The sequence below is a fragment of the Hyla sarda genome, chromosome 5, assembly GCF_029499605.1.
Source record: "Hyla sarda isolate aHylSar1 chromosome 5, aHylSar1.hap1, whole genome shotgun sequence".
NCBI lineage: Eukaryota > Metazoa > Chordata > Amphibia > Anura > Hylidae > Hyla > Hyla sarda.
In genome coordinates this window covers 336,464,094-336,484,671 of record NC_079193.1, presented here as the reverse complement: position 1 = coordinate 336,484,671, position 20,578 = coordinate 336,464,094, and the positions used below count along the sequence as shown (strand labels likewise).

At 47.3% G+C, this 20,578-nt stretch overlaps 1 protein-coding gene across 2 annotated transcripts in view; it reads left to right on the top strand.

Annotated features, from left to right (window-relative positions):
* The first annotated feature begins 940 nt into the window (after positions 1-940).
* VIRMA (vir like m6A methyltransferase associated) overlaps positions 941-20,578 on the top strand; it is a 71,352-nt gene continuing 51,714 nt past the window's right edge. The window contains exons 1-3 of one of the 2 annotated variants that reach the window (XM_056522502.1): positions 941-1,355; positions 16,178-16,293; positions 19,113-19,199. In XM_056522502.1, the coding sequence (XP_056378477.1) occupies positions 1,293-1,355; positions 16,178-16,293; positions 19,113-19,199 (266 nt within the window). In that variant the 5' untranslated portion in view covers positions 941-1,292. The remainder of the gene's footprint in view (positions 1,356-16,177; positions 16,294-19,112; positions 19,200-20,578) is intronic. The other variant, XM_056522501.1, reaches the window with a different exon arrangement.

The following is a 20,578-nucleotide window of genomic DNA, read 5'->3' as shown; positions in this document are numbered from 1 at the left end:
TACTCGGCAGAAATGGGGTTTTAAATTTTGGGGGCATTTTCTCATATTACCCCATGTGAAAATGAAAAATTTGGGGTAACACTAGCATTTTTGTGTTAAAAATTTAAATTTACTTTACTTTAACGAAAAGTCGTCAAACACCTGTGGGGTGTTAAGGCTCACTGTACCCCTTGTTACGTTCGTTGAGGGGTGTAGTTTCCACAATAGTGTGCCATGTGTTTTGTTTTTTTGTTGCTGTTCTGGCACCATAGGGGCTTCCTAAATGCGACATGCCCTCCCAATCCATTACAGCAAAATTCTCTCTCCAAAAGTCAAATGTCGCTCCTTCCCTCCTGAGCCCTGTAGTGCGCTCGCAGAGCACTTTACATCCACATAAGGTATTTCCTTACTCGAGAGAAACTGGGTTACAAATTGTGGGGGGATTTTTCTCCTTATACCCCTTGTAAAAATCAAAACAATGGGTCGACAAGAGCATGTTAGTGTAAAAAATTTAGATTTTCTTCCACTTTGCTGCTATTCCAGTGAAACACCTAAAATGTTAACAAACTTTCTGAATGTCATCTTGAATACTTTGAGGGGTGCAGTTTCTATAATGAGGTAATTTATGGGGGATTTCATCAGACCCCCTCCCATAGATTAGAATTGAGGGGGCGGACATGACGTCACGAGGGGGCGGGGCAGTGACGTTACGATGCCCCGTCCCCTGCACCGCCCATCATCAGCCTCGGAGAAAACTTAGCTCTGGGCTGCTGCAGGCGGGATTGTGGGGGGTCCCCAGCGGCAGGGCCCCACGATCATACATCTTATGGGGATAGGGGATAAGATGTCTAGGAGTGGAGTACCCCTTTAAGGTCAAAATGGGCTTGGTCCCCAAGGGGTTAATATTAATAACCGTGTTTATTGTTGATATAATGTCACCTTCACAATTATACATAGTGGGGGAGATTTATTAAAACCTGTTCACAGGAAACAGTTGATCAGTTGCCCATTGCAACCAATCAGATCGCTTCTTTCACTTTTTTTTTTTTTTTTTTAAAGGCCTCTGAGAAATGAAAGAAGACATCTGATTGCTCTAGGCATCAGCACCACTTCTACGTAGGTTTTGATAAAACTCTCCAAGGATATTAGCCAGCTCTGTATAACCATCCTCATGGCGGCGGTTGGCCTCACCAGCGACACTACTTAGATAGGCGGAGCCACAAGCTGCTCTAGAGCGTCATTGGCTGAAAGAGACGTTGCTCACTAGGACCACCCGGAAGTCCCGCCTCCTCACTTCCCCGCCCACACCAAACATGGCGGGTGAGTCCGCGATGGAGCTCTTGTTTTTAGACACTTTCAAGCACCAGAACACGGAGGTGAGAGCGGCTGTGGTGAGGGTGACGGGGTCCTCGTGTGTCCGTGATGTCTCGAGGCTTGGTTCATTTAGGAGGGGCCTAGTGGTCCCCGTGTACGGGCCGGTCATAGCGGTGTCGGCCTGAGGCCTAGAGCCCGGTATAGGGAGGCCTTCACCTCCGGCCCGGCTGAGTCCTGTTCACATCAGGGCCGGTTTCCGCAGCGGTAATTGTCAGCTGCGTCTGCTCTATAAAGTTGTGTCAGTGTCTGGGACTTTAAGTTGTTTTTGGGGGGGAACTACACGAACCGTTATGGCTTATGAGGCATGCTGAGACTTCTGGTTCATCTGCGGTACTGGTTGTTGCAAATGAATGGAAACCTCTATAGGATTTGGAGAGGTTAATGGAAAAACTTCTGATCTATTGCAGAAACAGCGCCACTACTGCCCTCAGGTTGTGTGTGGTATTCAGGGCTAGTACAAGGATTTTTGCTGCCCTAGACAAGAGCTGATTATGCTGCCCCCTTTTATCTGCCCATTGTCTCCACCCTTTGACATGCCCCACCTTACTACTGGGGTGACACTGTAACAAATCACCTTACTACTGGGGTGACACTGTAACACACCTCCTCCTCATGTAATCTCCTTACTTCTGGGGTGACATGGTCGTGCCAAGGAGGAGTGTCCAGTGGCGGTGCTGCGCTCCTCTATCTTGCTGCCGGCTGTTAGGAGCGCAGCACTGTCGCATCACTTCACATACACAGTAATTCTTCTGTATGTGATGTGACAGTGCTGCGCTCCTGACAGGCAGCAGCTGGATATAGTGGCGCAGCGGGTGCCATGGGTGGCATCCTCATCATGGGGGCGCTCTAGGCAGCTGCGTACTCTTCCTATGGGTGGTGCCGGCCCTGGTGGTATTACAACTTGGCACCATTCACTTTAATTGAACTGACCTGCAATACCACACAGAAACTTAGGACAAGGGTGGCGCTGTTTCTGCAATAATTTCTGTTTTTCTAATCCTGTATTAATGCCCAACTGTGCGGAAAACTACTGCTGCAAAACTACAACTCCCTGCATGCCCGCACAGCCGCTGGCTGTCCGAGCCTGCTGGGAGTTGTAGTTTTGCAAGAGTGTGTGGGGTCAACAATTTGGAGACCTCTGCCATATTTATTGGGATGACTTGGCATCCGTATCCAAGCTGTGGATGTATCCATTCACTGCCAGCAAGCAGTGTTGTAAATTGATCGTTACTTATTGTCAGGGTCACATGATAAGGAAAGTCATAAGGAGGTTGATTGTTGCCGGTAATGTGAATCGGTATCAGACACTTGCATGAGTAAAAGTCCTCGTGCAGATAGTCCTCAGGGATGGGGTAGAACAACTCTTTTTAGTAACATAGGGGGGCATTTACTAATCTTTTACTATGTAGTCTGGTTTTTACCCTGTTTTTTTCTACTTCATTTTTGACTATGTGCGACAAATTTACTAAATTGCTGCACGGCATTAATAAATTTGGCACACGTAGGTAAAAGTGGGAAATTTACTTCATGTAGTAGAAAAAATAGTCTGTTCCTTTTTCCTGCTGTCTGAATTGGTTTCCTTCTGGATCTTTTGTTTTTGAGTTTTTTTTTAGCTTTTTCACCACATCTAAATAATTCAATAACTACAGTGGTCCCTCAAGTTACAATATTAATTGGTTCCAGGAAAACCATTGTAAGTTGAAACCATTGTATGTTGAGACCATAACTCTATGGAAACAGGGTAATTGGTTCTAAAGGCACCAAAATGTCATCCAAAATAGGAAAAAGTGACAAAGAAAAATAAGTAGATAACTGATATACATAAAGCAAATCCTTACATATAAAAGTAAGAAAGATCTGCTGGGAGCTGTAAATCACTGTCTATGTCAGTGTTTCCCAAGCAGGGAGCCTCCAGCTGTTGCAAAACTATAACTCCCAGCATGCCTGGACAGCCAAAGGCTGTCCGGGCATGCTGGGAGTTGTAGTTTTGCAAAAAATGGGGCCACCCTGCTTGGCAAACACTGGTCTATGTAGAGGACAGGAGCTTCTTCAGGGGTCCTGTACAGTACAGGCAATGTCCAAAACAAGTAATGGAGTTGCCCTCACCTGGTGTCCAAAAGAGCAGCTAACCCTGATACAGGTAAAGTGTACAGAACATGTAATACCAGACACCAGTCAGTGCATACACTTCAGTAATACAGGGGTTTTACCAGTGAATGCCCATTTTGATTGGTTGGTTCTTCCAGCCATTGACACGTTTTACAGATCTGGACTGTCTGTAGCATTGTATGTTGAGTCTGGTTTCAACTTACGATGGTCCAGAAAAGACCATTGTATGTTGAAACTATTGTATGTTGAGGCCATTGTAAGTTGAGGGATCACTGTAAATTGTAGTCATGGCTCAGAAGTGGTAAACGGCGTTTAGTGTGTGTGTGTGTGTGTGTTTATTACATTTTTTTAACACAGTTTTTTTCTCCCTAAATGTACTTACACTTTTTTTTTTTTTGGTTACTTCTTCTACAGATCTGTGTATCCTGTGGACTCCTTCGGATTCGGTGGACTACTTCGATGACCAGCGTTTTTCTTTGCTTGATGTTAATAAAATGGTTAACGAGGGCTTGTGGGGGAGTGTTTTTTGTAATAAATTTTTTTTAAAACCTGTTGTGTTTTATTTTTTTTTTACTTTACTAGACAGGCTTAGTAGTGGAAGCTGTCTTATAGACTGAGTCCATTACTAAACCGGGCTTAGCGTTAGCCACAAAAACAGCTAGCGCTAACCCCCAATTATTACCCCGGTACCCAACACCACAGGGGTGCCGGGAAGAGCCGGTACCAACAGGCCCGGAGCGTCAAAAATGGCGCTCCTGGGCCTAGGCGGTAACAGGCTGGCGTTATTTAGGTTGGGGAGGGCCAGTAACAATGGTCCTCGCCCACCCTGGTAACGTCAGGCTCTTACTGTTTGGTTGGTATTTGGTTGAGAATAAAAATAGGGGGACCCTATGCGTTTTTTTAATATATTTAATTATTTATTTAAAAAAAAAAAACGCATAGGGTCCCCCCTATTTTCATTCTCAGCCAAATACCAACCAAACAGTAACAGCCTGACGTTCCCAGGGTGGGCGAGGACCATTGTTACTGGCCCTCCCCAGCCTAAATAACGCCAGCCTGTTACCGCCTAGGCCCAGGAGCGCCATTTTTGACGCTCCAGGCCTGTTGGTACCGGCTCTTCCCGGCACCCCTGTGGCGTTGGGTACCGGGGTAATAATAGGGGGTTAGCGCTAGCTGTTTTTGTGGCTAGCGCTAAGCCCAGGTTAGTAATGGACTCTGTCTATAAGACAGCTTCCACTACTAAGCCTGTCTAGTAAAGTAAGAAAAAAACACAACAGGTTTTAAAAAATTTTTATTACAAAAAACACTCCCCCACAAGCCCTCGTTAACCATTTTATTAAAATCAAACAAAGAAAAACGCTGGTCATCGAAGTAGTCCACCGAATCCGAAGGAGTCCACAGGATAAACGGATCTGAAATGAGAAGAAAACAAAAAAAATGGGTTAGTACATTTATTATCACCTGCTCACACATCTCCCGCCCCGCACGACTACAACTGCCAGCATGCCCTTACAGTAAGGACATGCTGGGAGTTGTAGTTGTGTGGTGCAGGAGATGTGTGAGCAGGTGATAATAAATGTGACAAGCTTGTCCCCTGCCCCCAGCTGCAGGACTACAACTCCCAGCATGCCCTTACAGTAAGGTGGGGCGGAGGCCGGGCACAGTGTTTCCCAACCTGGGACTTGTAGTTTTGCAACATCTGGAGGCACCCTGGTTGGGAAACACTGTTTTAGGCCAGTGTTTCCCAACCAGGGTGCCTCCAGATGTTGCAAAACTACAAGCCCCAGCATGCCTGGACAGTCAAAGGCTGTCTAGGCATGCTGGGAGTTGTAGTTTTGCAACATCTGGAGGCAACCTGGCTGGGAAACACTGGCCTAAAACAGTGTTTCCCAACCAGGGTGCCTCCAGATGTTGCAAAACTACAAGTCCCAGCATGCCTGGACAGTCAAAGGCTGTCTAGGCATGCTGGGAGTTGTAGTTTTGCAACATCTGGAGGCAACCTGGCTGGGAAACACTGGCCTAAAACAGTGTTTCCCAACCAGGGTGCCTCCAGATGTTGCAAAACTACAAGTCCCAGCATGCCTGGACAGTCAAAGGCTGTCTAGGCATGCTGGGAGTTGTAGTTTTGCAACATCTGGAGGCAACCTGGCTGGGAAACACTGGCCTAAAACAGTGTTTCCCAACCAGGGTGCCTCCAGATGTTGCAAAACTACAAGTCCCAGCATGCCTGGACAGTCAAAGGCTGTCTAGGCATGCTGGGAGTTGTAGTTTTGCAACATCTGGAGGCAACCTGGCTGGGAAACACTGGAATAAAACAGTGTTTCCCAACCAAGGTGCCTCCAGATGTTGCAAAACTACAAGTCCCAGCATGCCTGGACAGTCAAAGGCTGTCTAGGCATGCTGGGAGTTGTAGTTTTGCAACATCTGGAGGCAACCTGGCTGGGAAACACTGGCCTAAAACAGTGTTTCCCAAACAGGGTGCCTCCAGATGTTGCAAAACTACAAGTCCCAGCATGCCTGGACAGTCAAAGGCTGTCTAGGCATGCTGGGAGTTGTAGTTTTGCAACATCTGGAGGCAACCTGGCTGGGAAACACTGGCCTAAAACAGTGTTTCCCAACCAGGGTGCCTCCAGATGTTGCAAAACTACAAGTCCCAGCATGCCTGGACAGTCAAAGGCTGTCTAGGCATGCTGGGAGTTGTAGTTTTGCAACATCTGGAGGCAACCTGGCTGGGAAACACTGGCCTAAAACAGTGTTTCCCAACCAGGGTGCCTCCAGATGTTGCAAAACTACAAGCCCCAGCATGCCTGGACAGTCAAAGGCTGTCCAGGCATGCTGGGAGTTGTAGTCTTGCAACAACTGGAGGCACCCTGGTTGGGAAGCCTGCGCAACTTACCGGCTTCCGTAGGATCCAGCGCTGCACGACACTGCCGCGCGACGATCTCCGACAGCGATCGTCGCTGGAGCCTCGGAAGGGTAAGTGAACCTCTTCGCCGGTCCCCTTCAGCTGTTTAGTTTTGCAACAGCTGGAGGACTACAGTTTACAGACCACAAACCAGGGGTCTGCAAACTGTGGCCCTCCAGCTGTTGCAAAACTACAACTCCCAGCATGCCTGGACAGCCAATGGCTGTCCAGGCATGCTGGGAGTTGTAGTCTTGCAACATCTGGAGGCACCCTGGTTGGGAAACACTGTTTTAGGCCAGTGTTTCCCAACAAGGGTGCCTCCAGCTGTTGCAAAACTACAACTCCCAGCATGCCCGGACAGCCAATGGCTGTCCAGGCATGCTGGGAGTTGTAGTCTTGCAACATCTGGAGGCACCCTGGTTGGGAAACACTGTTTTAGGCCAGTGTTTCCCAGCAAGGGTGCCTCCAGCTGTTGCAAAACTACAACTCCCAGCATGCCCGGACAGCCAAAGGGTGTCCAGGCATGCTGGGAGTTGTAGTCTTGCAACATTTGGAGGCACCCTGGTTGGGAAGCTTGCGCAACTTACCGGCTTCCGTAGGATCCAGCGCTGCACGACACTGCCGCGCGACAGTGCCGCGCGACGATCTCCGTCAGCGATCGTCGCTGGAGCCTCGGAAGGGTAAGTGAACTTCTTCGCCGGTCCCCTTCAGCTGTTTAGTTTTGCAACAGCTGGAGGACTACAGTTTACAGACCACACACCAGTGGTCTGCAAACTGTGGCCCTCCAGCTGTTGCAAAACTACAACACCCAGCATGCCCTGACAGCCAAAGCCTATGGCTCTCAGGGCAGGAGCCCGGGCTGACATTACAGTGCAGCCGCCCGGGCTCCTCACACGGCCTCCCCGCTACCCCCCCCCCCCCCCCTTGTCTCCCGCCCGCGCCGCTCAGCTCCCGCTGCTCCAAGACTACAACTCCCAGCGTGTCCTCACTGTAAGGCCATGCTGGGACTTGTAGTCTTGCAACAGCAGACAGATGGGAGTTGCATGGCGCTGGCAGGTGAGGGGGGGGGGGGGATGTAAATCACTGTAGTGTCCCGGTAGCGCAGTGAGGGTAGCGGGGAGAAAGTATGTCGGAGCCTGGGCGGCAGTAGCTTTTCCTGCTCCATGTTGGAGCTGGAGTAAATTTAGTCAATTTTTACGGCCGTTGCGACAGTTTATTGCGCAACTGCGACTGTCTCAGTTAATAAATTCCAGACCACTGCAAGTCAAAACTGAAAACTTGCGTAAATTAAGCGGGAAAAAAAAATTTGACTTTCTAGCTCTTGCTAGGGAAAGTCGCACAATTTATAGGGTAGGCGCAATTGCGACAATTTTGCGCCAAAAATAGTCAGAAAAAAATGACTAAACCCCTTAGTAAATGCCCCCCATAGTTCATAAGGTTGAAAAAAGACCAAAGTCCATCAAGTTCAACCTATAACCCTAATGAGTCCCTACTGAGTTGATCCAGAGGAAGGCAAGAATCCCTCATACTAGAGGTAAAAATTCCTTCCCGACTCCAAATATGGCATCAGAATAAATCCCTGGATCAACGTTCTGTCCCGATAAATCTAGTATACATAACCTGCAATGTTATTACTCTCCAAAAATGCATCCAGATCCGTTTTGAACTTTTACAGAGTTCACCATGACCACCTCCTCAGGCAGAGAATTCCACAGTCTCACTGCTCTTACAGTAAAGAACCCCCGTTTGTGCTGATGTAGAAACCTTCTTACCTGTAGATGTAGAGGATGCCCCCTTGTTATAGATACAGTCCTGGGGATAAATAGGTCATGGGAGAGATCTCTGTACTGTCCCCTGATATATTTATACATAGTTATTAGGTCGCCCCTAAGCCTTCTTTTTTCTAAACTAAATAACCCTAATTCTGATAATCATTCTGGGTACTGTAGTCCTCCCATTCCCCGTATTACCCCGGTTGCCAGTCTTTGAACCCTCTCCAGCTCCACTATATCTTGTACACTGATGCCCAGTACTGTACACAGTATTCTATGTGTGGTCTGACCAGTACTGTACACAGTATTCTATGTGTGCTCTGACTAGTGATTTGTACAGCGGTAGAATTATTTCCTTGTCGTGGGCATCTATGCCCCTATTGATGCACCCCATGATTTTATTTGCCTCCGCAGCAGCTGCCTGACACTGGTCACTACAGCTAAATTTACTGTTTACTAAGACTCCCAAGTCCTTTTCCATGTCAGTCGTCCCAAGTGTTCTCCCTTTAATACATAATCCCAGCCCGGATTTTTCCTCCCCATGTGCATTACCTTACATTTATCAGTGTTGAACCTCATCTGCCACTTCCCAGCCCAAACCTCCAATCTATCCAGATCCATTTGTAACAGTGCACTGTCCTCTATTGTGTATACCGCTTTACAGAGTTTAGTATCATCTGCAAAAATTGCTACTTTACTATTCAACCCCTCTACAAGGTCATTAATGAATATATTAAATAGAACAGGACCCAAGACTGACCCCTGTGGTAGTGCTGGGCGGTATACCGGTTGATACCGAATACCCAAATTTTTTTCCTGTACGATATGAATTTTTCCCATACCGCAGTACCGGCTTGCCCCCCCCCCCCCCCCTCTCGAATGAATGAATTATCAGCCGCAGCCGCTGTCCCCACATCTGGGAACTAATCATGTTACCCGCATCACCGCTCTCCTCGTCCTCCTGTGAGTTGCGGGCCGCCGGTGCTGGATATCTGTACTGTACTGTACTACATATTCCTTGTGCCCGGGCTGCAAAAATAAACTACCTTCCTACGTTCCCCTGTTGCTACGGTAACGGCCTCACGCTGGGGATGGGAACGTCACAGAGCCGCCAGCCTAATACCGGCCGCAGTGATGTCCCGCCTCGGCCGGTGATACGCTGAGCGCACTGTCGTGTTTTTTGTTTATTTTTGCAGCCCGGACACAGGAATATGTAGTACAGTACAGAGTTCAAGCGCCGTCAGCCCGCAACTCACAGGAGGACGAGGAGAGCGGTGCTTGCAGGTAACATGATTAGTTCCCCGATGTGGGGGACAGCGCAGTGCTGGGCTGACAAACTGGAGGGGGTCACATACTAGAGAAGCAGCGTCCATCGGTCGGGGGAGGGGGGTGGAAATACTGTTAAATACTGTGGAACGGCCATAATTTACAAAAATACTGATACTGATTTTTGGTCATACTGCCCAGCTCTACCCAAGACGGACCCCACTAGTAACAGTCACCCAATCAGAATAAGTACCATTAATAACCACCCTCTGTTTCCTATCACTGAGCCCGTTACTTACCCATTTACACACATTCTCCCCAGCCCAATCCTTCTCATTTTATGCACCAACCTTTTATGTGGCACCGTATCAAATGCTTTGGAAAAATCCAGATATACGACATCCAGTGATTGCCCCTTGTCCAGTTTGGAGCTCACCTCCTCATAAAAGCTGATCAGGTTAGTTTGACAGGACCGATCCCTCATAAAGCCATGCTGATATGGGGTCATACATTTATTTTTATCAAGATACTCCAAAATAGCATCTCTTAGGAAACCCTCAAACAATTTACAAACAGAGGTTAAACCAATAGGCCTATCATACTCGGGATCCCTTTTTGACCCCTTTTAAAAAAAAAAAATTACTTCAATGGGATGGAGCTGCAATACCACACACAACCTGAGGACAGCGGTGGTGCTGTTTTTGGAATAAATCCATCCATTCGACGCTGCAGGTACACTGCCGGCACACACACAGTTAATGGACAAGTTTTGCCCAAACAGTACAGAAAAACTTCTCCCCTCCGCAGGATAGGGGATAAGTTTTAGATCACGGGGGTCTGGGCGCTATGCCCCCCCTCCCCGATAGTCTGTATGGAGCCCTCGTTCTCCTACAGAGTGGCACGTCACGCCCCCTACCATAGACTTGCATTGAGAGGGGTGGGGCAATGACGTCACAAGCTCCCAGCTCAAACGCTGAGCAGCGGAGTACCTGTTTAAAGTATGACTCCGATCACGATCCGGCAGCAGGATACCTGTTTAAATCCAAGACAACTTTGTAGCCTCGAGAGTAAAGCCATTAGGATATGGTTCTGCCCCAGGTGGGATCCGTATCCTGATTGCTGTAGTGTCTCGTAGTTATGCATCAGTGCGTTCCTGGTCATGTGACCCAGTTATTAGTTTGTGATTTTCTACTACACTCTGCTTGCTGTCAGAGAACGTATACATCCAATGTGTTTGATACAGAGGCCAACCCATCCCAATCATCTCCCTCCTGATTTATAGGTAGTCGTCTCCAAACTGTGGACCTCTAGGTGTTTCACGAAACCACAACTCCCTGCATGTCCGGGCAGCCAGTGGCTGGCTGTGCATGCTGGAAGTTGTAGTTTTACAACACCTGGAGGTCCACAGTTTGGAGACCACTGCATTAAAGGAAATGGTCACCTGTTTACCCGCACTATAGCCTGATACACTGGGTTATAGTGCGGGTGAACAGGAGACCAATCAGGGGTCTCAGACTGCTATACCTACCTACAGTCCGGAGCCCCGATCCTCCAGATGTCCCCCTCTTCCACCACTGACTTGCGCTTTGAGGTGGGCCCGTTGGCTAGATTTAAATATTCATAAGCGCCGGTCACATGAGCGCTCGTGCCTACTGAGCACTCACTTGACCAATGCTTATTAATACAGTGGTCCCTCAACATATGATGGTAATTCGTTCCAAATGACCCATCGTTTGTCGAATCCATCGTATGTTGAGGGATCCGTGCAATGCAAAGTATAGGAAGTTATACTCACCTGTCCCCGCCGCTCCGGACCAGGTCCTCACCGCTCCCAATGCTGTCCTAGGGGCTCCCGATGCTGTCCCGCTGTTCCGGTGTCTTCTTCGGGATCCTCTGGCTTCTTCCGCCTCGCTTTCTGGTGACGTTATTACGCTGCTGTGCCGGCGCGGTGTGCGTGGTGACGTAATAACGACGCCAGAAAGCAAGGCCCAGACCCTGGAGAAGATGCAGAAGTCGACGGAGGATCGCGAAGTGGACCCGGAGCAGCGGGGATAGGTAGGCGAACCTGTCCGGGATGCTTAACCCCTTAACGATGCAGGACGTATATTTACGTCCTGCGCCGGCTCCCCGCGATATGAAGCGGGATCGCGCCGCGATCCCGCATCATATCGCGTCGGTCCCGGCGCTCATCAACGGCCGGGACCTGCGGCTAATACCACACATCGCCGATCGCGGCGATGTGCCGTATTAACCCTTCAGAAGCGGCGGTCAAAGCTGACCGCCACTTCTAAAGTGAAAGTGAAAGTGACCCGGCTGCTCAGTCGGGCTGTTGGGGACCGCCGCGGTAAAATCGCGGCGTCCCGAACAGCTGACAGGACACCGGGAGGGCCCTTACCTGCCTCCTCGGTGTCCGATCGACGAATGACTGCTCCGTGCCTGAGATCCAGGCAGGAGCAGTCAAGCGCCGATAACACTGATCACAGGCGTGTTAATACACGCCAGTGATCAGCATAGATCAGTGTGTGCAGTGTTATAGGTCCCTATGGGACCTATAACACTGCAAAAAAAATGTAAAAAAAAAGTGTTAATAAAGGTCATTTAAAGGGGTAGTCCAGTGGTGAAAAACTTATCCCCTATCCTAAGGATAGGGGATAAGTTTGAGATCGCGGGGGTCCGACCGCTGGGGCCCCCTGCGATCTCTCTGTACGGGGCCCGGCCCTCCGCCGAGATAGCGGGTGTCGACCCCCGCACGAGGCGGCGGCCGACACGCCCCCTCAATACATCTCTATGGCAGAGCCGGAGATTGCCGAAGGCAGCGCTTCGGCTCTGCCATAGAGTTGTATTGAGGGGGCGTGTCGGCCGCCGCCTCGTGCGGAGGTCGACACGCCCCCTTCCAGCGGGCTGTCGGGGCTCCGTACAGGAGATCGCGGGGGGCCCCAGGGGTCGGACCCCCGCGATCTGCAACTTATCCCCTATCCTTAGGATAGGGGATAAGTTGCTCACCACTGAATCACCACTGGACTACTCCTTTAACCCCTTCCCTAATAAAATTTTGAATCACCCCCCTTTTCCCATAAAAAAAATAAAACAGTGTAAAAAAAAAAATAAACACGTGGTATCGCCGCGTGCGTAAATGTCCGAACTATAAAAATATATCATTAATTAAACCGCACGGTCAATGGCGTACGCGCAAAAAAATTCCAAAGTCCAAAAAAGCGTATTTTGGTCACTTTTTATACCATTAAAAAATGAATAAAAATTGATCAAAAAGTCCAATCAAAACAAAAATCATACCGATAAAAACTTCAGATCACGGCGCAAAAAATGAGTCCTCATACCGCCCTGTACGTGGAAAAATAAAAAAGTTATAGGGGTCAGAAGATGACATTTTTAAACGTATAAATTTTCCTGCATGTAGTTATGATTTTTTCCAGAAGTGCGACAATATCAAACCTATATAAGTAGGGTATCATTTTAACCGTATGGACCTACAGAATAATGATAAGGTGTAATTTTTACCAAAATATGCACTGTGTAGAAACAGAAGCCCCCAAAAGTTACAAAATGGCGTTTTTTCTTCAATTTTGTCGCACAATGATTTTTTTTTCCGTTTCGACGTGCATTTTTGGGTAAAATGACTAATGTCACTGCAAAGTAGAATTGGCGACGCAAAAAATAAGCCATGATATGGATTTTTAGGTGGAAAATTGAAAGGGTTATGATTTTTAAAAGGTGAGGAGGGAAAAACGAAAGTGCAAAAACGGAAAAACCCTGAGTCCTTAAGGGGTTCAACTGCTATCCGACAGCAGCTTAAGCATTTTGCGCTTTTGGATAGCAGTTAATGTGATGGCCCCGACATATGATAAAATCGACATACGATGCTTTTATATGTCGGGGCCATCGCAGGTCGGGGGGGGGTTACTGTACAGTACTTAACACTGCAACATACAGAGGTCCTTAGTTTGGAGACTAGGGGGGAGATTTATCAAAATTTTTGCAGCGGAAGAGCTGTGCGGTTGCCCATGGCAACCATTCAGATCGCTCCTTTCATTTTAAAATAGGCCTGTGAAAATTAAGCTATCTGGTTGCTATGGGCAACTGCACCGCTCTTCCTCTGCACAGGTTTTGATAAATCTCCCCCTTTGTCCAGAGATTAGATTGCATCGGTCCCTCCATGATCACGTCTTATAGGTGAAGTGCGCAGTAAGATTGATTCTCCCATTTAGAATATACTGGAGGTAGAGATGAGTGGATCTGCAATAAGATTAGTCAGTGATGGTCATTACGATTCCTCCGGAGAAGTCTGGTATATCAAGGTACTCGGACACCTTACGGCAGAGTTTCCCGACCAGTTTGTGTCCATTTGTTGCAAAACTACAAGTCCCAGCATGCCCAGACAGCCTTTCGTACTACCGTTATGACCCGGTAGTGTGACGGCTGTCTGGACCGCCGGGGAGACAAGCAGATGAAAAAATATTGCTTGCACGGTCTTTCTCCCCCTATTCTCTTTGAAAATAGCGGCACCCTACAGACCCCATTGACTATAATGGGGTCCATCGGGACCTGTTATTGCCCGTTGCGCCCCGTCAAAATGACAGCCGTCAAATGCCCCAAAAAATAAAGAAACAAAAAGTTTGACAGCCGTTATTGACGGAGCATGACAGTAGTGGGAATGTAGCCTTAGGCTGTCCGGGCATGCTGGGACTTGTAGTATTGCAACAGCTGAAGGCACACTTGTTGGGAAACACCTTCTCAGAGACTTCTCCAGGGAACCAGGACACTTGGGAAGCGCAATGCCGACTTTGAATCGAATGCAGGTTCGTTAGTTCCGGATTCGGCAAATCTTAGGATATATATTTATAATGATTAAATTGATGTGGAACATGTGACTACAGTAAGGGTGCGTGCACATGTACATAATCTGCTGCAGTCATTCGGCAATGGAATTTGGGCAGCGGCTTATATACATGTGAACGTACCCTTACTGTAAATTTGCTCATTTCTAGTTAGTTGGGGAACCTCACCCAGGACCCCCTCTATATCCATTTCATGCAGATGTTGGCCATATGTTACTACCTTTTCCTTGTCGTCTGTCATGGCTGCTGCTTATAGAAATGGATGTAGATTATACTGGCGCCAGGTTATCCAGTCCCGTTCACACAGCAGAATTTCTGAAGCAAAATTAATTCCATTAAAGTTTATTGGCTTTAAATTCATGCAGAATTCCGTGCAGTGTGAACAATATCATAAGAGTACAGTGATCCCTCAACATACGATGGTAATCCCTTCCAAATGAACAATCGTTAGTTGAAACCATCGTATGTTGAGGGATCCGTGCAATGTAAAGTATAGGAAGTTGTACTCACCTGTCCCTGCTGCTCCGGACCATCACCACTGCCCTGGATGTCGCCCTTCATTGCTGTCGCCGCGTCCCTGTGGTGTCCACGCCGCTCCAGACCGGCTCTGCTTCCCCGGGATCGCCGCTCGCCATTGCCGTCATCGCGTCGCTACGCACGCGCTCCTATTGGATGATGGGTCGTGTGCGGCGACGTGATGACGACGGAGAGCGACGGCGATGCCGAAGAGAACGGTCCGGAGCACCAGGGACAGGTGAGTGACACTCACCGGAGCACACGGGGCACCGTAAATGGCTATCTGGTGGCAGCTGAAGCAGTCTGCGCTGCCGGATAGCCGTTTATGCGATGGCCCCGACATACAAAAGCATCGTATGTTGATGCTGCCTTCAACATGCGATGGCCTCTGCGAGACCATTGTATGCTGAAATGATCGTATGTCGGGGCCATCGTAGGTCGGGGGGGTCACTGTACAGTGGTCCCACAACAATGGCAATTGGTTCCAGGTGAACCATTGGATGTTGAAACCATCGTGTTTAGAGGGACCAGATATAACTATACATGGAGGCACATACAGATAGATGCTCAATGATACTCACATGTCCCTGCTGCTCTGGCCCTCCAGTTCGCTGCTTCATTGTTGCCATATCACTACCTCGCCGCTGCCCTGTGCCATCGCTTTCTGTCGCCGTCATCATATTGCCCCACACATCGCCCCTATTGGAAGACTGAGAGCGACGGCACAGGGCAGTGGCAGCAGAGGAGTGGCTAACTGATGGGGACATGTATCATTGAGGGGGGCACGTGGGGCACATTAAACGGCTATACAGCGACAGCGGAAGCAGTCTGCACTGCCAGTTAGCCATTTTTGCAATGGCCTCGACACACAGAAGCATCGTATGTTGAAACGATCGTATGTCGGGGGACCACTGTATAAACTGTGATATGTAGAGGTTAAAGGAACCAAGTTTAGGAGCCGTTAAAGGGGCACTCCGGTGGAAAACAAATGTTTTCAAATCTTCTGCCTACTGTCAGTTATATAGATTTGTAAATTCTATTTTAAAATCTTAATCCTTCCAGTACTTATCAGCTGCTGTATACTACAGAGGAAGTTGTGTGGTGCTCTCTACTGCCACCTCTGTCAGGAAAGGTTTGCTATGAGAATTTGCTCCTGCCCTGGACAGTTGCTGACATGGTCAGACTGGAAAGAACTACACAACTACCTTTGGAGCATGCAACAGCTGATAAGTACTGGAAGGATTAATATTTTTTAATAGAAGTAATTTACAAATTTGTTTAATTTTCTGGCACCAGTTGATTTGAAACCATGTTTTTCCTTTATTGTGGAAAGTGACAGATATAAATTGTTCCTATAATCTTCATCAACTAACCCCGTGTTTACTGTGTTGTATTTACAGCAAGGCAGCAACGTAGATGTGGTCCGGTTTCCATGCGTTGTGTATATCAACGAAGTCCGAGTTATCCCACCGGGGGTCAGAGCACACAACAACTTACCTGATAGTCGAGCTTACGGGTGAGTAATATGTGAAATGTTGATAACGTAATAAAAGGACACTGATCAATACATAATGAAAATTTAGGTTCTGTTCACAAATGTTGACACAGGACGGACATTACTGCATTCAGAGCTTTTCATTCCAGTCACTATGGCTATAATAATAATTCTTTATTTATATACACAGATTCCGCAGCACTGTCCACTTGAATTCTTGTGCTGCTGTATTAGGGTATGTTCACACACAGATCTGACGCAGACATGTCTGTGGCCGACAATCCTTTATATGCATCTTAATGGGGTTGTTTTTGCAGCGTTTGCCTGGAATTTTGCAACCTTATGTAGATGATCGGGACAATTGATAAAGTTTCTGAAGCAGGTCTGCTGCGTGTGAACATGTCCTTAGGCCAGTGTTTCCCAACCAGGGTGCCCCCAGCTGTTGCAAAACCACAACTCCCAACATACTGGGAATTGTAGTTTTGCTACAGCTGGAGGCAACCACATTGGGAAACACTGCCTTATCCCCTTAAGGACATGTGACGTAAATGTACAGCGCTGCTAAGAAGTACTTAGTGCACAGCGCTGTACATTTACGGCGCAGCTTTCCTGGATCACCGTGTCTCCAGAATGGGATGACTGCTGATATCAGCAGCCATCCCGGCATATCGCCCAGGGGAGTCCTGAGAACCCCCCCCCCCCCCCATGTCGGCAATTTGCCGCTATTCCGGGTCAATTGAGTCTCTAGTGACCCGGACAAAAGGGGTGAATGGTGCTGTCCTAGGCAGCCCCATTCACCCTTACCAGCAGGAGTGAGGTGGCACGGGTGCCACCTCACGATCACGTGATTGATTGGTCGGAACGACCGACCAATCACGACCCTGCTGGGCGGCGATTGGGACGGTGAATATGGCGGCGAACGGGGCCGGCAGGGGTCCCCTATCTTGGCCGTGTCCGGCAGGGGTCCCCTATCTTGGCCGTGTCCAGCGGGGGTCCCCTCGATCGGTGGCGGCGACAGGAGCAGCAGGATCGGTCCCGGCGGCAAGATACAACAGTAGGTGAGGCATGTTCACCTCCTTCTGTTGCTTAGCAACAACTTGCAGCATACACAGCCAAAGGGCATGCTGGGAGTTGTAGTTTTGCAATAGCTGGAGGCACACTGGTTGCGAAACAATGAGTTAAAGGAGTTCTTTAAGCTAAAACTTTTAACCCCCGCTGTGCCCGGGCTGTAAAACTATACATAATAAACTTTCACTTATCTGCCTACGATCCCCCGTTCAGAAATTGCCGTCCCGTTCTCCGGTCCCAGTCTCTTCCACTTCCTGCGGGTCGGTGACTTCACTCTGCGCTCAGCCTATCAGCGGCCGCAGCAATGTCCAGTCGCAGTCGCTGATGGGCTGAGTGCAGAGTGAAGTCACCGACCCGCAGGAAGAGGAAGCTGACAGGGACCGGAGCACGGGCGGCGATATCGGAACAACGGGGGATCGTAGGCAGGTAAGTGAAAGTTTATTATGTATAGTTTTACAGCCCGTGCACAGCGGGGGTTAAAAGTTTTAGCTTGCACAACTCCTTTAAGTAACAAACTCTGTGTTTCGCAACCAATGTGCCTCCAGCTGTGGCATAACTACAACTCCCAGTATGTATGGTCTGTCAGTGCATGCTAGGAGTTGTAGTTTTACAACAGCTGGAGGTTTGCCCCCTCTCATGTGAATGTACAGGGTACATTCACACAGGCGGGTTTACAGAGAGTTCTGCTGCAAGGTAGATATGCGGCAAATTTTTTGCCGCAACTCAAACTCCCAGCAAGAAACTCATTGTAAACCTGACCGTGTGAATGTACCCTAAAAACACTACACTACACCTACACTACCACAAAATAAAAAGTAAAACCCTACATATGTACCCCCTACACATCAGTTATTAAGAGTTATTAATGCATAAAGTGACAATGGTCAGAATTGCAAAAAAGGGCTCAGTCCTTAAGGGGTTAAAGGGGTACTCCGGTGGAAACCTTTATTTTATTTATTTATTTATTTTTAAATCAACTGATGCCAGAAAGTTACAGATTAGTAAATTACTTCTATTAAAAAAAAATCCTAATCAGCTGAATACTACAGAGGAAATGCTTTTCTTTTTGGAACACAGAGCTCTCTGCTGACATCACGAGCACAGTGCTCTCTGCTGACATCTCTGTCCGTTTTAAGAACTGTCTAGAGTAGGAGAAAATCCCCATAGCAAACACATGCTGCTCTGGACAGTTCCTAAAATGGACAGAGATGTCAGCAGAGAGCACTGTGCTCGTGATTCAGCAAAGAGCTCTTTGTTCCAAAAAGAAATGAATTTCCTCTGTAGTATTCAGCAGCTAATAAGTACTGGAAGGATTAAGATTTTTTAATACAAGTAAATTACAAATCTGTTTAACTTTCTGGCATCAGTTGATTTGAAAAAAAGGTTTTCCACCAGAGTACCCCTTTTAATAAGACATTACGGCAGTGTTTCCCAACCAGGGTGCCTCCTGCTGTTGCAAAACTACATCTCCCAGCATGCCCAGACAGCCTTCGGCTGTCTGGGCATGCTGGGAGTTGTAGTTTTGCAACAGCTGGAGGCACCCTGGTTGGGAAACACTGCCTTAGCCTCACAGAGGATAGCTTAGGCTTGATACAGCTGGATCAGATTCTTAGTTGGAAAGTGTATTTGGGTTGAACAGGTTTTCAGAATATTCCCGTTCACCGACCACAGATTGGTTGCTGATGGTTCACAGCAGTGTCCCCGATCTGTCATTGTCAGCCCTATGAATAATGATGTTCATATGATTAACATGAATTTATTCTTTCTTGCAGTGAGACCTCGCCACATACATTTCATCTGGACCTGTTCGTCAACAATGTCAATAAGCCAAGTGCCACTGTGTTTGACCGACTGGGGAGGTTTGTACAGAAATCTTCTGCATGCTCTTTAAAATGTTTCCTAATTCACATGGTTGTAAAAATTTAAATGCTAACTTAAAGGGGTACTACGGTGGAAAACAATATTTTTTTATTTTTTTTTTAAATCAACTAGTGCCGGAAAGTTAAACAAATTTTGTAAATTACTTCTATTTAAAAATCTTAATCCTTCTAGTATTTATCAGCTGCTGTATGCTCGACAGGAAGTTCTTTTTGTTTTTGTCTTTTTGTCTTTTCTGTCTGACCACAGTGCTCTCTGCTGACACCTCTGTCCATGTGCAGGGCATTGCTGCATGTCATTCTTTAAAGGGGTTATCCAGGAAAAAACTTTTTTTTTTATATATCAACTGGCTCCAGAAAACTAAACAGATTTGTAAATTACTTAATCCTTTCAGTACTTATGAGCTTCTGAAGTTAAGGTTGTTCTTTTCTGTCTAAGTGCTCTCTGATGACACCTGTCTCGGGAACTGCCCAGTTTAGAAGAGGTTTGCTATGGGGATTTGCTTCTGAACTGGGCGTTTCCCGAGACACGTGTCATCAGAGAGGACTTAGACAGAAAAGAACAACCTTAACTTCAGAAGCTCATAAGTACTGAAAGGATTAAGATTTTTTAATAGAAGTAATTTACAATTCTGTTTACATTTCTGGAGCCAGTGGATATATATATATAAAAACATTTTTTTTTTCCTGGATAACCTCTTAAAATGAATATTGCCGTTCTCTGCACAGCCAGGTGGCCAGGGCTGCTGTGCAGGATGTGTTGGACCCCATCAATCGATAAAGTGATGCTATGTTTTAGCGACATTCAATGACTTTATAAGATGGAACTAGCCTTTTTAGTAAATACACTTGTGATGATACAGAGTAACAGCCAGAGTTATATTACACAGCTAAAACTTGTCTCATTATCTAAACTGTGCTGAAGATTTGCTTTGTGTGAAGTCAGTGCTATAAAGTAACCATAGGAAGAACTATGGCGTAGTATGAATGTCCTACAGCACAGAGTATGCTGCAATCTACACTGCTCAAGAAAATAAAGGGGACACTAAGATAACTCATCCTAGATCTGAATGAATGAACTAATCGTATGAAATACTTTCGTCTTTACATAGTTGAATGTGCAACAAAATCACACAAAAATTATCAATGGAAATCAAATGTATCAACCCATGTAGGTCTGGATATAGAGTCACACTCAAAATCAAAGTGGAAAACCGCACTACAGGCTGATCCAACTTTATGTAATGTCCTTAAAACAAGTCACAATGAGGCTCAGTAGTGTGTGTGGCCTCCACGTGCCCGTATGACCTCCCTACAATGCCTGGGCATGATCCTGATGAGGTGGCGGATGGTCTCCTGAG